At 32.0% G+C, this 16,980-nt stretch overlaps 1 protein-coding gene across 4 annotated transcripts in view; it reads left to right on the top strand.

Moving 5' to 3' along the window:
• LOC140447973 (G-protein coupled receptor Mth2-like) overlaps positions 1–16,980 on the top strand; it is a 347,198-nt gene that overhangs the window by 28,031 nt on the left and 302,187 nt on the right. The window contains exon 1 of one of the 4 annotated variants that reach the window (XM_072540955.1): positions 106–854. The exons of 2 other annotated variants lie outside the window; for them this stretch is intronic. In XM_072540955.1, coding sequence (XP_072397056.1) covers positions 290–854 — 565 coding nt within the window. In that variant the 5' untranslated portion in view covers positions 106–289. Of the gene's footprint in view, positions 1–105; positions 855–4,197; positions 4,916–16,980 lie in introns of those variants that run through there. One more of the 4 variants, XM_072540954.1, reaches the window with a different exon arrangement.

The raw sequence follows: 16,980 nt of genomic DNA, 5'->3' as shown, positions 1-16,980 counted from the left end.
AAGCCAGACATGAATCACATATCTGTGAAATTTTGTAAAACGGATGATAAGGGAAGATAAGAAAAATATATAAGCAAATGTAGATACCAATTTTGACTACTATAATCGGATACCGAGTAAAGCCACCGACAAATACCCAATACATAATATTCCTATTAAACGGAAAAGAGTTTTTAGTTTTATCCTGCTATCGTACCTATATTTAGATTAAACTAAAAACAACGGAAATCGTTAATGATTAGTTTCTTGTTTAACAATTTCCATTGCAATCCCGCACTGTTGCATCAACATGTCGTTCAAAACAACTTTAATTATTTACTTAATAAACTTGTGCTATTTTTCTGATGGTCAACCGTGTCCGATGTACCTAGCAGTAAATATTACCGATGGAATTAAAGAAAACTATTTTATAAAGAAAGATGGGCTTAACTACAATGTAACTGACTACATGATGGTTGGCAATGAAGTATGGGGGTGCATTTGTAATCTTAGAACTTGTATACGAAAGTGTTGTGGTCGGAATCAAAGTCTAGTTCGTAATAATTGTGAAGAAGGTCCTCTTAGTGATTTTAATCTTTCAATTTTCGACCGAATGACTAAAATATCTAAAAAGAAGTTAGACGATTTTCATGTTGTGTACGGTCAAAAGTGTCCAGATGGATATATAATGGTGAAATCAGATTTGGATATTTTTGTGCAAAACAATGGGACGGTTTATTATGCAGAAGATGATTACGAAAATGTTTATGATATTGAAAACTATTGTGTTGAAAACTTTAGTGGGGAATTTTCGGCATTACTTTGTGAAGAGGATATTCCTGAACCGAAGAGAAAATATGTTGTTAAGGGATACGGTAAGTAAATATTGTTTTATAGAGTACTGGCGAGAAATATTTTTTGAACACCTTTTATTCAGTAATCTGCACCATACAGCAATAATCCATGGATGTGGTGAAATAGTCTTGTATATAGTGGATCCAATAAACCACATATCTCTCCCAATATTTGAAGTACTGTCAAAGATAAGGTAAAATACTGTTGTAACTGATAATGTATTTCACATTCATTTAGAGAAATATACAAATTATTGGTGCAAAAATTGAAGAAAATTAAAAATTTTATTGTTTCTAAATTATAGTGGGTAGTTACAATATTATTTGCTTATTCGGTCTGTCTTTCCCTAACGAAAACGAAAATGAAATTAGACAATTGTCAAACAAGAGACTATAGATTATTATTTGTAGTGTACCGTTTTACTTCTAACTTCTAACCTATTATCAACAAAAGTCTATTATAGAGTATAAGTAAATCTGTAGACTGGTTTCAAAGATGGCCAACTCCATTTAGCAAAATTTTCAGTATAGGCAAAAAACTGTTTAAACTACTTCCACACAATTGATACTGTTGAATTTTTTTTGTTGATTAATAATTATTTCCAGAGCATCTTGGATTAATAATATTTATGCTTTTTATTGTAGTTAAAGAGATATTTAACGTTGAAATATGGAGTTGGCAGTGTTTGTAACCAACATGTGGAGATAGTCGTTTTTGTCACCAAAATATTGCTGATGGTGTCGCTGGTATTTTAAATCAGCAGTAAAATATCAGCAGCAATGCATCACGGCTTACCCTATACTGAAGATTTTTTTGGTGAAAATAGAAAAAGTAGAAATATGTGTTAAAAATATTAATAATTTATTATGCAATACAATATTTGTTCTGAATCAAAAGTCCATTACAACTTGGTTGACTTTTATGACTTCATCACAGTCTGCATTATTTAAGCACTCACATTCAGGAAGTGGATTTTCAGGCATACTTTCATTATTGTTTATCACTTCATCATACCATTTCACATTTTCCATTTCACTCCACTTTTCACCATAATGTTTTTGTAATAAAACGCGCACGTCTTTAATTTTTAACGCATTCACTTTGACTCCAAGCGTGAGTTCAGTTGAGTTTATATTCCACACTTTTTTCCCTGGTCTCATGACACTCAAACTTGAATTAATTGGGAAACCGTAGTTTTCTTCGCCACTGACAGTTACTTACTTTTGTTTTTTGGTCAGAATTAACTTTTTGACTTGTGAAATTTTGAAATAAAGATTTGTTGGGCCTTTAACACAGTTTTTAGCTTCTGACTTCCAATCTGGTTGGTCCAGTCTTTTCCTAAAAGTTTGACGGTCCCATGTTTACTAAACTCTGAATAATACTCTTCAAGCTACACAATTGAATCTCTTTTCTTTACACTTCGTTCTATGCCACCAAAAATTCTATCACGATGTAATTGAATTTTTTAATCTTTTCTTCATTGTCAATCTAATTTTTTATGGGATTCTATGGCATGCCACCGGGTGATCAGCATGTGTACAAGATTCTTGGTAATTTTTGGTTGGAATAACCTGATCCTGAATGGCGAGTAATGAACCTTCTGTTTCAGGGAACATCTTTCCTGATGTCAGCCAATAGTTCGACGCTATATTGTCGACATAGTCTTGACTGACTTCATTCGGATGTCGCCCGTGCAGAGGTTTACCCATCCAGATGCGCATTTTTTCGTTCTTAGTAAAATGGTTTATGCGCATTTCTTGTTTCCTCAGTTTGATCGGTGTTGTGTCATCTACTACACAAATCGCACGATGAAGAGTAGATGTCTCCGCCTGCACCTGAAAATAAGTTCGTAAATTAGTAATCTGTTTTTCTAATTGCTCGCTTATATCAATAAGTCCTCGTCCTCCTAAATACCTCGGTAATGTCGTTCTTTTTACTGCACTTCGAGGATGCTGTTTTTGTGCCTTTGTGAGGTGTGTTCGTACTTTTCGCTGAAGAGTTTCTATATCCGTTTTAGTCCACTTAATAATCCCAAATGAGTAGCTAAGTGCGGAAAATGTGTAGGTGTTTAATGCCTAAAACAAATTTTTACTATTAAGATGTGAGCGGAGTAGCTGTTTTACTCTTCGTATGAACTCTGATGGTAATTCGATTTTCATTTGTTTATGGTCAATTTTCCGCGCTTATTATTATTATTAATCCTTCAATCGATACGAAGGAACGAAGATCCCAATGTGAAGGATATTTTGCTTGCTACGCAGTGCAGTTTTCCGTCATTTGCTAAAGCAGCATTACAGAGCATCTGGAGTCCAACGCACAGCGTAGACGCAGAACGATTCTTCAGCAAATATAATATTGTAGTGACAGATCGAAGAACAGCTCTTAAAGAGTCGAATGTCGAAATTACGACGATGTTAGCTTTTAATTAATGTTTTTTGTTGTTTTACTCGTAGTTAAAAATAAATGCGAAATAAATGCAATATTTTGTAATTATAAAAAAAGTAAATGCGAAATTCATGTTTTTTATTTGCGAAAATTCCGTACCCCTAATGATTAGTAATCTTCACTTTCAACCCTGTAGCCATGATAGACGTACAAGAGATATCCATATGGATCTTGACTGAGCTGGGTTTCTCTTTGCCTTCTACATACTTAAGTCATTGACCTATTTCTCGGCTTATCCGCGTTTATCCGCGGTGAATAACTCGTCACGCTGGTAAATGGATTGGCGAATGGGGGAAGGGAACAAGTCTAGTTGTGTCTTTATGAAATGTCTTGAGGGATCCCTAGACGAGAAGCCAGTGTCCATATCGTACTCTCACCTTAACAAGTGCCAAGTGCCATTAGCCGATGCCAAAAAAAAATCCATAAATAAGAACAATAACCCTACCGTTCGGTAAAAGTTTGGATTGGTTGATATTTGTTCAGTTGTTTATTTATGAGAAAGAAGTGTGGAATAATCTGGGGGTTATAAGGGCTTTTACTATAATATACTATAATGAACAACTATAATATTGGCTTTTACCTGAAATTCTAAAATATTTTATTAGTTTTTACTAGATCTATTATATCAGGAGCAAAAGTATCTAATTTATACAAGTACATTTATTACTTAATTAAATTTCATTAAATATATGTATTCCCCAGGAGTAAATAATTAATGTCAAGTACATAAATACTGATAATGCAGTTATATAAAAAACATTTTAAATTGTACAGTTAATCGATTGATTAACGTTAAATATTTTTCTTGGTAAAACGCAGATCTGTTTTATCAGTGGTTTATAATATCTTATATCTGAAATTTATCGTTTATTTCCCACTGAATTACTTGTACAGTAAAATACGTGATTCGTTTACATCTTTCTCTGTGGTTGTGATGAATTTCCTAAATACTGAAACCGACTTAATTATGAATTAGTCATTATGGTTATCTATTTCCGTTTGAAGAAGATCAGTTTGAAATATTTTAATTATCTTCATAGTGTCATACTAGACACCATGGATTTACGGACTTTTATAAGTTTTTCTTTGTTGTGCTCTCTTTGTGTTTGCCAAGACTTGCCGTGTTCAAAAGACTTAACGGTCGACATAACCGATGGTAGTAAACACAATCAAACAATTACTAAAAATGGAATATCTTTTGATAGGGACAATTATTTTGTTGACGGCAAGATAATAAGAGGATGTGTTTGTAACATTAAAAAGTGTGTTCGAAAGTGCTGTGTTGAAAATGAGTTGATGGTGTCCAAAGCATGCTCCTATAGACGAAATGAAACGATCGATCTAAAATTCTTTAACGGTACGGACCCTTTAAACGATACAGTTTTGTCTGATTTCTTCTTAATATTTGGAAGGAGTTGTCCCAAAAATCATTATCCCATTAAAGCAGAATCATACGATTATATTCTTATGCAGAATGATGGTTCGCTGTATTATTCTGATTTTGATGCTTCGTACTCTGCAGAACAGTACTGTATTGACGTGTTTAGAAATGGTAATGCTAGTGAAACTTCCGCTTTATTATGTGAATTTTCGGATAATGACCAAGAAAAAATGCAACAAGATATTAACGGAACCGGTAAGTTTTTAGGTTACGCCGTTTCGGATTTTTAATTTAAAAAATTTCTATAGCATGTTCATAAAGTTTAATTATTTTTACACCTCTAACACCTCCAGTCACTGTGGAGGAAAAGAGGTCAATACCTCTAAATTTTTTATAACTGAATCGATTTTGCTAATAATTTGGAATTAGGCTTATCTTACCTTCCTCTTCAAAAGTTATATATGCGATAGGTGAGCTTTTTATTTTTAAGGGGTGAAACCACCCCTTATTGAAAATAATGAAAAAAATTTATAATAAAGCATTTTATGGATTTAAATCGTGTTAAATTAGGTAATTGAAATATTGTCAATTATATTAATGGATATTGTGTACATTCTCAACCCTTAAATAATCTTAAAAACCACCCCTTTTAATAAAAATAATTGTAAAAAATCGTTTAACAGGTTCAAACGCTTTTGTAGTGCATTTATATTATCTACAATGTAATTCTCTGCTTATATAAAATAATTTTGGTTGATTGCAATACTTCAACCCTTAAAAACTACCCCTATGTCAAAATATATAAAAAAATCTTTTTAAACAACTTCAAAAGTTTTTAATGTACATTTATATTCAAAAAATCCTTTCTTATCAATAAAATATTTTTTGATTGGTTGCTTATTTTCAACCCTTAAAAACCACCTCTATGCTCACGAAACAAATTCCCCTTTGGTAAATGTCTAAATAAAAAAATTAAGTATACTCATGCTGTTTTTATTGTAAAAAATTATGCATGAAAATACTTTACATTAGAAAGTATACAAAATATATTTACAAAAATAAAAATTATTTACAATATATCAAATTATTCATTGTCTGAAGCGTCATTCTCGTCGTGTTCTAACTCCACCTCTTCGTCTATTGCAGGACAGTTTTGACAATTGTCGCCAGAGCATGTTCCACACGTAGCATTACAAAATGGACCTAGTGTACGACAGCCACACGCTGAGCCGCAACCCTTTTTGCAATTGCAAAAAATCAGTTTCAATAGTTCTTCTGGTGCAGGTGAACTTGTCATTTTTATTGGTTGTAAAATATCATCACTCTTGAACCATTCCCAATCCGTTATATCAATCTCTTTGTTTCCAAGCCATATCTGAGTTTGTAAATAAACTCTTTTGATATGCTCATTCAGGGCACTTACAGTTGGTACAAGAGATGATAATTTAACTGCACTATTTTTAGTTGTGGCTTTAATAAACGATTCGTATCGCATTTGTTCAAGTACTGATGAATAATCTTCGACCTTATTCATTTTGTTCATGTGGGTGTCTTTGGCAAGGCCATACAGCAAAATTGTACAGTATCTCCCAGCTTCTAAAATGTCTTCGAGATCTGAAGTACTCCTGTCATTGGCACTCATTGGCGGCTTGCCCACGCAACTTCAAAGGAGTGTCGGTTCTCTGTGTGCGTTAGTTCTCTGAAGCAAATGTTCAGTTTAGAGGTGCCTATATTATATACATAACATATATATGTATGTATGTATGTATTATATACATATTTGTGTGAGTGTTAGTGTGTCTGTTACCAGTTTTTCGAATATACTTGAATAAAGCATTTATATATACAGAAAATAAGTTGATGCTCCAAAATATAAATAACATGCTCCAAAATTTTTTTAGAATAACTCCGTTAATTTTTAAGCTACAGTGTCCATTAAAAAAATATTTTGAAGGTAATTTCAAAAGCTACAAGACTAAGTAGATTAAAATATGTTAAAATTCTTTCTTTTTAAATAGTAAAGGGCCAAAGTGCTGATTACAGGTGTGTCAGCCGCTGTATCTCAAACTTCAATTGGCTATATCTCTATTATTTTTCGAGCTACAACACAAGTACAAAAATCAAAATTTTTGTTAAGAAAAAAACTACATTTTGGTATAGAACCATTTTTCACGTACCTATCTCTTATAGTTTTAGATTTATTTTGAAAAAATGTAAATTTTTAGATAATTAAAAAAAAAAGATTTTTTAATTTAAACATGATTTTTTCAAAAAATACGCATTTTAAACAGGCTAAACTTTTAAAACTTATAAATAACTTTAATTTCAATTCTGATCGAAATAGTGTTACTTATACTGCTCGTTTTTTTTAAAACGCTAGAGTAATTCAAATTCCTTCCTTCGTATTTCGCTTTGTTTTAATCGAAATGGCTTTTAACATAGCTCATTTTAAAGGTTTTTTCTAGCTCTTTAAAAAGTGTTGTATTTATCATAAAAGATGTCCATTTTTCGATATTTGATGTTAAATGCATCGAGTATAGTATCCCAAAAACAAAAAGTCATCTTCAAACAATTATAAATCGCTTAGTATTGTACTTATAAAACTTAATAAAAAAACATTCTCTTTGTTTTTTATAAGCTTTTTTTTTGCTCAATATAGATTTTTCAATAAAACGCTTTGTTTTTGAGTTATTCGTACAAAATCATTGGAAAACATGTTATTTTTTGCGAAAAGTTTACTTTTTCAAGTGCGTATAACTCAAAAAGTATTAATTTAGCGAAAAAAATTTATATGACATTTTTTGTTTAAAATTTGATTCTATATCAATTCCCGGGGTTATTTTGAGTGTAAAAAGTTCAACCTCCTAGATGGGGTGCCAACCACCCCAGGGGTAGAAGCACAAATCGACACCATATAACTTACGTTTTTTGAGTAATTTATTACCCACTGTAAAAATTTCAGATAAATCGGTGCAGTTATAAAAAATTTAAAGGGAAAATGCCACAGTAACTGGACTATAAAAATTACATCAAGAATTGCAAGAAAAGTACAAATTTTTGAGTTCAACTAAACTATATATTATGTTATATTATCCCACTCTTAGTCTAAGCTTTGTTTTTTTTAAACAATCATACAAAGTGAAAAAATCATTTTTTTACTATGAAATAACATATAATATAACTAAGGTAAGGACGCTAATTAAGGCCACGTTAGGGTTTAAATGTCTGTAATATTTTATTCAGCAAAAATATGGGGGGAAAAGTCTTGTATACGTATTGCCTAACATTTTAGCTATCGAATTTCACGATAAAATACTTAATAAATACATAAAGAAATATAAAATGTTAACATTGAATAAATCTTGAATATTTGGCCTTATTTGGAACTGGTAACTTAATCAAGAAAGGTTCATTTTTTAAAGAAATTTACGTGGATCATAAATTTTAAACCTAAGAATTAAAGAATAAATACAAAGTTTAGTGAAATAAACTTTTAATCATATTAAAAACAAAAATTTGTCGATACGTTAAGTATCGCACATTTACACACATCGAGGACATACAAATATATCCTTGTCGTCTTTTGTTAATCCTATACATTCCTCGTGGATATCCCTATTACAACAAACACACTTGCGCATATCAGCCACTCTATCCTCATTATACAAGAAACAATACCATGAATTTTTTTAAATTTGGTTTTGGTTTTGCTGAGCTATGAGATTGTGCACTAAATAAATCTCTGGTAACAACTTGTGCTTTCGCATTAATGGCCTGTCGACGTTTTTTTGTTGATACTTTTAACTCCGGTGTAATCAGCAAACCACTCTAACTAAAACTTGCATTTAGTTCTTCACATGGCTCTGTCTCACTTATTTTTGCATCCTTATTTTTATCATATTTATTTGACGTGTAAGCTGCATCACTATAATCCTCGCTGAAAGCTGTACCACTTATGTAAGACTCAGATGAGTCACCGTCTTCATCTGGGATGTAAGTTTGAAAAGCTTTGGTCAGTCCTTTTTTTTTGGTAATTTTCCTTTTCTCACTACTCGAGAATGTTTTGCTTTTATTATTCTTGTTTACACCGCTGCAGGATGGTTGTTATCCGAAATTTGTATTCTTTTAGCCAGTTGTTTCAATTTCTGGTTCGACTGTAAGATTTTCTTAAAAATCTTCGGCGATTGTTTCAATCTCTCGTTGTGTCAGACAACTAGGTGCAAAGGCAGCATCCGGAATAGCATTTGGATTGAATGGCCATATTCCAGTTGCTTCAAATCCAGAGCAAATATTTTTTTGCGTCATTGCATTTTCCCAAACCGGCATAAATATTTGCCCAAATCTTGCTCGGTTGATGGTACGTTCGTTTAGTTGAAGCTCATGGGTGGTGTTGGATGGTAGACAAAACAGAGTTACATCTTTTTTATTGCAGAATTCTTTAAAAATTAAAATAACATATTTTTTCTTAGGTCTTCTTTTGAAGATTGTTAAATCAGAAGCAATCAAAAAGACGGTTTTTTTAACACAGGTGCAACGATCCACTGTGTACGAACTTATAAAAGACAGTTGAGTGTTGCGAAAAATGTTGCCCATCGTGTATTACCGAATTTTCATTTATCAGCTATACGGGAAACAATATATCATATGTATTCAGTGAATAACTTACCAACTTTAAATAAACTTTTGAGTGAATTAAAAAACAAAGAAATAATCCCCGAGTGTCATAAAACTACTTTTTGGACGTTTTTAAAATCTAATGTTTTATGTTTAAAACAGTGAATAAACGGCAGGCAATTATGGAATCCAGCCATTTAATAAAGTCGAGGTTCTATTCTTTGGAGAGTCTAAGGTCTTTTAGGAGTGAAGTGGTCACCAATGTTCCTCCCTCTAGAGGGAAGAGAATTTGTATTTTACATTGTGGGGGAGAATTAGGATGGGTAGAAGATGCTTTATTACTCTCTGCTAAGTGATTGTCGCTTAGATTATCATCAAGATATGGACAGTACTTTGTTTGAACAAGGGTTTGAGCAGCAATTACTTCCTAAATTAAAAAGAAATAGCGTTATTATATATAATATATTTTATGGATCCTTACACAAAAAAAAAAACAACTTGTAGGACTATTAAAATTAGATAATGTGAAAAAAATTATGCTATCGACAGACTAGCTGAGAATTATGGCCATAAATTATTAAGATTGTGGTCTCAATTAAAAAGTAATGTGAGGAAAAATAATTGTTGTAGATTTAATTAAGACCGAATGTAAGAATATTACAGCAGATAATTAGAAAAAATGTATAGATGTCAAAAAACTAGAAGAAAAGTACTTACAGCTTTTGTTTTGTATTTTTTCACTATGTTAAATATATTTTTTAATATAAAAGTATTACTTATATGTATTTTTCTTTTACTTTGTGGGATTACCGTAATTTTGAAAAATATTAGTATATAAGTCCGACCTGTATTCAACTATACCTAGAAAATTAAATCAGAAATATCTTGCAACAAACAGTATCTATTTGGACCACCGCTTTTAAAAAGAGTACCTACTTTTTCCAACTTTCACTATCTCATTTCCAACTGCTTGGTTTCTTGTAAGGCCATTACTTAGATTCACGGATTTCATCTAAATTTCTTAATGCTCCTTTCTCGTAAGTCCTTTTTACGTTCCATGTTCTCGCTTTTGATCTATTTTCTATTTGTTTGTTTTCTTTCTTGCTATCTTCTTTTCCTCCTTTCAAAATCATCGTCCTTATCGTAGCCATATCGTTACCGTTTTTCCTTTGTTGCTTACTATTTATTAGTTTTTTGGCGATTGTGCCGTTTTCACTTTTTTATTTCGTATAGCTGTTCCTTCTCTTCATCCCATCTCCATTCCCTACCATCTACTGTTAACTTTTTATATCCTATTCTTGCCATTTTCCTTTTCCTCTTTCTTCTTTCGCCACTTTGCTTATTTGTTTCTGTATTTCTTTTTCTTTCATTGTTAGGTCATTGTTTATGTAAATGCGGTCTTTGTGGTTTTTTAACTTGTTCTTGTTTTTCAATATCTCTGTTTTTCCTATCATTGTGCTTATAAAATTGCATGTAAAATCTATTATTTTACTAAGAGAAAAGTAGGGAATAGTAGGGTTAATACATGAACTTACACAGTTTTAAATGTTAATATTGACATATAAACAAATTAAGAATATTTGAAGTTGGAAAAACTATCTCGGCAAAAAATGGTTCTAGAAAATTTTTTGTTTGTTAAATGTGTATATCAGCACACGAATATTAAAACGGCATTTCAAAATGTTTAATCCCCGCGACGTTATTAAAAAACAAACATAAACAAATAGAACAACTTTTAAACAAAATTTTGAAGTGGAGTAATTGAAATTTTGATATTCTGCAGTGTACTTATGAAGTGTATATTCTATTGGCAATCACTGCGTTTTTGCAATTGAAACATTTAATAAACAACTTAAATATCTAATAAACAATTGAATATTTTATAATCAATTCTTTTTTGCTTTATATTGTTAATATACCGCATATTTTCCTGCAAGACAAAATATTCATAGTGCTTATTTATAATGGAAATAATATTTTTTTGCAAATTTGTTTTTCAAGCTTTTTTTATAATAATTTAAATAAAGTAAGGGTTAAATTTAACTTAGCAAGTTTTAAATGAAAGCTTTTTCCTTCAGTTTTGCAAAAAAGTCGTAAAATCCTTTATAAAAACATGAATTAAATTATGAGTTGAAGTCGAAATACTTTGAGCTCCACAAATTTTACAGTTTTTGAGAAGAAACAGTGTAAATTTAAATATTAAACCGAAATACATAGAAGCAGTGTACACTGGTCTGTTAATAGCTGTAAGTACAGTTTCCAAATTGGCAGTAGTTTGATTACAAACATTGTTTTTATATACATACGAAGAACATTATCTATATTTCGTATTTATTAATTATTTAAAAAACTAGGTTATACTCTTGGCATTATCTTGCTTATTGCTAGATCGACTATTTACTTTTAAATAAACAGAGTCGGACCTACCCACATTAAAATTATTAAAATGAAAGTTCAATTTAAATTTAAAAAAAGATAAGATTAAATTTGACAAAGTGACAGGTACTTCTGACTACAGGGGTCCATCAATTAATCCCGATCAGCAAAACATTACTTATTCTACCATCACTAAGCAACAACCATTAACAAAATTCCCAACAAAAAACAGGGCAATTTTTTACCGGCAGGAAATGAAATAAGAACAGAAGAGTACACTATTGCCGTAGCAACTATAGTCCATCCAAAAAATGTACTGTTCTCATCCAAAATGTCAAACGGAAGAATATGCATCTACCTTTTAAGCATACAAGTCGTAGATGATTTTCTATATCAACATGGTTAAATTAAAATTGGAGAACATACAATCAAAGCACGTAAACTAATAACACCCGCTAATAGATTAGTTTTATCTAACGAATGTCCATCTATACCCCATGACATATTCGAACAGTCTTTAATCAATCTTGATTTTAAATTAATGTCTCCGATTTCGTTCCTTAGAGCTGGAATACAAGACCCGCAATACAGCCATGTACTTAGTTTTCGAAGACAAGTTTACTTTGCATCTACAGACAATTTTACTGTGCCCGACTCCGTCCTAATTGATTTTGAAAATATTTAGTACCGAATTTTTCTTTCCGATAAACTAACTTGTTACAAATGCCACCAAGCTGGTCACGTTTCCTCGGACTGTACCTCAAATCCCTCTTATCTACAAAATACTTAAAAGCCCCAAACGGAAAAAAAATTTTCTTCAACAAACACCATCCACTAGCTCCGAACAAAATCAAATTACACATGTAAATGACGAATCTCGAGAAGAAATGGATGCTCAAGTCAGCACTGATACCAATAATAAAAATAAACGATCTTACTCGAAAGTGTCATCCCCAACTTGCTCCACTCCTACAGAAACTATACCAACAGAATTCACGAAACCAAAACCAGTGCAAATTAAAAAGAAGAAAACAATTTATCCAGGATGCATCACCACCATATGTACTAAATTACACCCAATTACTAGCATTCTTAGAAGACGTTCACGGTTCTTCCACCCCAGTAGAACTTGCCCTAGAATACATACAGAATATACACGGGTTGGGACATATGCTAACTGAAATATATCCCATGTTGAACGAAAGTGCAATTAAATCTAGAATTACAAGAATCAAGAAAAAACTACTTAGTAAAATAAACCAAGATTTTAGTATTCAGGATGACACCTCTGAAGATACTGACGCATCACTCTACATACTCCTTTCAACGATAAATAAAAAAAAAGTTAACAAAATGGCTATTATTCAATGGAACATTCAATCCATATTTACACATATAGAAAAGCTACAGCTTTTAATTAAACACCATCAAAGAATTTTCAATGAGAATATGGCTCGAAAGATGGAAAAAACTTGACAACGCATCTACAACGCATCAACCCAAATTTATCACCAAAAGGGATAATGCCACAAAAACGACGAGATCAAGTCATACAACACCTCTTGAGAATAGAACATACCAGGTTCACCCACCAGTACCTAATGACGAAAGAACAACAAAAACTGTGCTATGTTTGTAATATTCCTCTGACAATCGAACACATTATTGTTAGTTGTCCACTCTACCACCTGGAACGACTTCAAAGTGATTTACCAAGTGATCTGAACTATAGTAAATGTGATAAAGTGACTAAGTTTCTAAAACTAACTAAATTGTACAATCTAATATAAAAATAGACTTAAGTTCTCAATTGTAATTAGTTGTTATAAGCAAACATCTGATGTTATGTACAACCCTTCCCCGCCAATAACCTTTCATGGTTGACGCGGTTTACTCAATAAAAAAAAATATAGTAGAGTATATTTGTGTGCGAAAATGACCCGTTGTTAATTATTTATACAATTATTCCGTTGCATAAATCATATACTTTCTTAAAGATATCTTTTATTTTCACCTAAACTTATATAAAATTTGTTCCAACCTGTACTGAATTACATTTTGATTTATGTGTATTGTAATTTACTTTGATCAAAATATTATATCTTTTATAAGATATTGAAGCAAGATATTGAGCAAGTGGACAAAATGAAATACTTAGGAGTCTGGATTACGGAAGATCTGAATCCGAAATCAGAAATTCGCTCCAGAATAGAGCAATCAAGAGCAGCCTTTTTGAAAAGGAGGAAATTTCTGAGTAACCAAAGACTCAATCTGCAAATCCGATATCGCATGGTAAAATGTTATATCCACTCTATTCTTCTTTATGGTGTCGAAGTCTGGACTGTTAATGTTGACTTAATGAGAAAACTGAAAGCTTTGGAAATGTGGTTTTTTAGGAGAATTTTGAAGATACCATGGACCGATCATATTACGAACGGAATGGTGTTGCATAGAATGGGAAGATACAGAGAACTTTTGACCACCATTAAAAGGTGAAAGACAGCATATTTGCGGCACATACTTAGAATTGATAAGTACGAGTTGTAGCAGCTGATTATGAAGGGTAAAATCGAAGGAAAAAGGGGTCCTGGTAGACAACAAATATCCTGGCTGAAAAACATTCGCGACTGGACCAGGTTAAACACACAGACGCTCTTAAGAAAAGCAGAAGATGGAGATGAATTTGCAATGGTTATAGCTAACCTTCATTAGTGGAGACGGCACTAGAAGAAGAAGATTATATCTTTATTAGTTTTGAGGATAAATAATATCTTTTTAATAACAATTTGCTACTTACCCTACTTAATAGCAAGAAATCGATTCTTTTCGCGATATTTTAAAGAAAGCTAAATAATTTTACCACTTTACATAAAACAAGAACAGTATACACAACGAGCTGTTGCTGTTTATGATTTTTAAAATTAATAGGATAGTCAGTAATAGTTATTTAACCAACAAGTGTATTAATAAGGGCGATTAACAATTGAGATATTTTAACGCGTGAGCGAAGCGAGCCCGTTAATGTTCGAGATTGTTAATCGCCATTTTAATACACGAGTTCGTTACAAAACTTTTCCGTCGACCGTACTTTTCAGAAATAAAGATATGTTAGTTTAAATATTTATTTACTTAACGATAAACAACAATGTATTCAGCTTTCATTGACTTTATTCAAAGTTTCCTTAGTGGTAGTTTTATTATAGTAAACATTAATATTCGAAATGGTGCAATTACTGAAATTAAAGGAAGATATTGATAAATGATTATCTGCTGTATAGAATTTTGAGAAATTTATATTTGTCTTCTTGGATCTCTGTAAATTCTGTGATAGAAGAAGTTAAATTCTGGTGGAGTTAAATTAAACTCTTCGTCAATATCCATCCTTTGATTTTTCAAATACACAGAATTTTAAACAATAAAGTAAATATTGACATACAATGACAAATAGTACTAACAGCGGCTACTTCATTTTAAATTAATTTTTTAGTAGGCATATAAATAGGTATATGTTTGGTTGCCTACACCACAGGTCACTGCCAATTACAGAGCGTTTAATTAATTTATGCAAGCAATGTATGTTGTGTTGCCTATAATAAATAAAATCGTTCATTAATAGAAAATCATTCAATAATAGGGGTCATTAATCAATGATTTTGAGGGTGTTAAAATTGATCATAAATGGACGGTCGACGGAAAATTTAATAAACAAACTGGCGGAAACCAAAATTCCAATCCTTTTTGCTGTTTATGTTTTTAAACAACTTTATTTAATAATAAATCTTAAATTGTTTGGCTGTTGAAAACACTATTGATTTTACCATTTTATACAAAATTTTTGTTTTTCTGTTTATCACTCTGTAAATACAAATATATACTCAACGTATTTTAGCTTTTAATGTTATAAAAATTATATAATCAAGTCACGAAAACAATTAGCCAATGCTGTAAAAGTATTTGAGCGCACGTCTATTGTTATTACTGCTGCCATTTCAACTACTTTCTTTATAAGATGTTCCGTTTTCATTTTCAGTTCTATGTAAATACAAATACATATTCAACGTATTTTAATATTATAGAAATTGTATAATCAAGTCACGAAAACATTAACAGCATATTATGCCATTATCTACTTAACAGCCGATGCTGTAAATGTATTTGGACGCACGTCCATTGTTATTACTACATACTGCCATGTAAATTACTTTCCTTATAAGATATTCCATAATGATTTTCCATAAATGTCTCGAACGTATGAGCAGTAGTGAAGCTTATATTGAAAAGAAAGGAAATCTTCTATTTTCATTTCAACGTCTTTTCTCTCCGTAAAGACTACGAAAGTTGGTGTTTTTTAAGGGTACACTGTAGATGTATTGTCGGAATAAAATAAGATTAACAACATCGTCCAATACCTTCCAGTATGCTTGGATTTGCAGTTCACCTAATTCGCCATCAAAAATAATGAAGTCTCCTGATTTCTGATTGCTTCATTTATAAGTCGCTACTAGCGTACTCGGGCATTTTATGTTACTACAAGGATCAACTAGTTAAGAGCATTTCATTTCAAGCTAACGTAAGTGCTTCTGAGGAGAGATGAGTATGTACTTCCAAACACATGTAGGGCTATGGTGAAGCTTGAATTGAAAAGGAATGCAAAAGTCTACTTCCAATGGTAAACTGTAGATGTATTTGTATAAAAGATGTTTTTCAAGGGTAAACGGTAGATGTATCGTCGAAATAAAAGGTTATTTCAAAAATACATTCCGTCTTTATAGCTTCCAGTAAGCTTGGATTTACTTCTTCTCTTCTTCTACGGCACTACAGCCCAAAATGAGCCTTGGCCTCCTTTATTTTTTGCCTCCACCCTTGTCTGTCTGTGGCTGCTCTTCTCCATACACGGACTCCTAAAAGTGCTTGTGCGTCGCTGCTTACTGTGTCTTCCCAGTGCTTTCTTGGCTTTCCAACTGGTCTCTTTCCCTGCATTCTGGCGTTCAGTGCTCGTTTTGGTAGCCTATCCTCTCCCATTCGTATCACATGTCCGGCCCATTGCAATCTTTGTATTCTAATGAAGTCTGACAGGGGTGTTTCCTTATACAGTTGATAGAGCTCGTTGTTATATCGAATTCTGAAGATTCCGTTTTCCCTCACAGGTCCTAGTATTCTCCTCAGTACTTTTCTTTCGAATGTGTCGAGTTTGTTTTTGGATGTTTCTTTCAGGACCCATGCTTCGCTGCCATAACATGCTATTGGCCGAATTAAAGTTTTATAGATTCTCATCTTTGTATTTCGGTGGACACTTTTAGACCGAAATATATGGGAGAGGGCAAAATAAG

The sequence above is a fragment of the Diabrotica undecimpunctata genome, chromosome 8, assembly GCF_040954645.1.
Source record: "Diabrotica undecimpunctata isolate CICGRU chromosome 8, icDiaUnde3, whole genome shotgun sequence".
Lineage (NCBI taxonomy): Eukaryota > Metazoa > Arthropoda > Insecta > Coleoptera > Chrysomelidae > Diabrotica > Diabrotica undecimpunctata.
The sequence above is the reverse complement of the archived record's forward strand: the minus strand, read 5'-3'. Positions and strand labels throughout refer to the sequence as shown.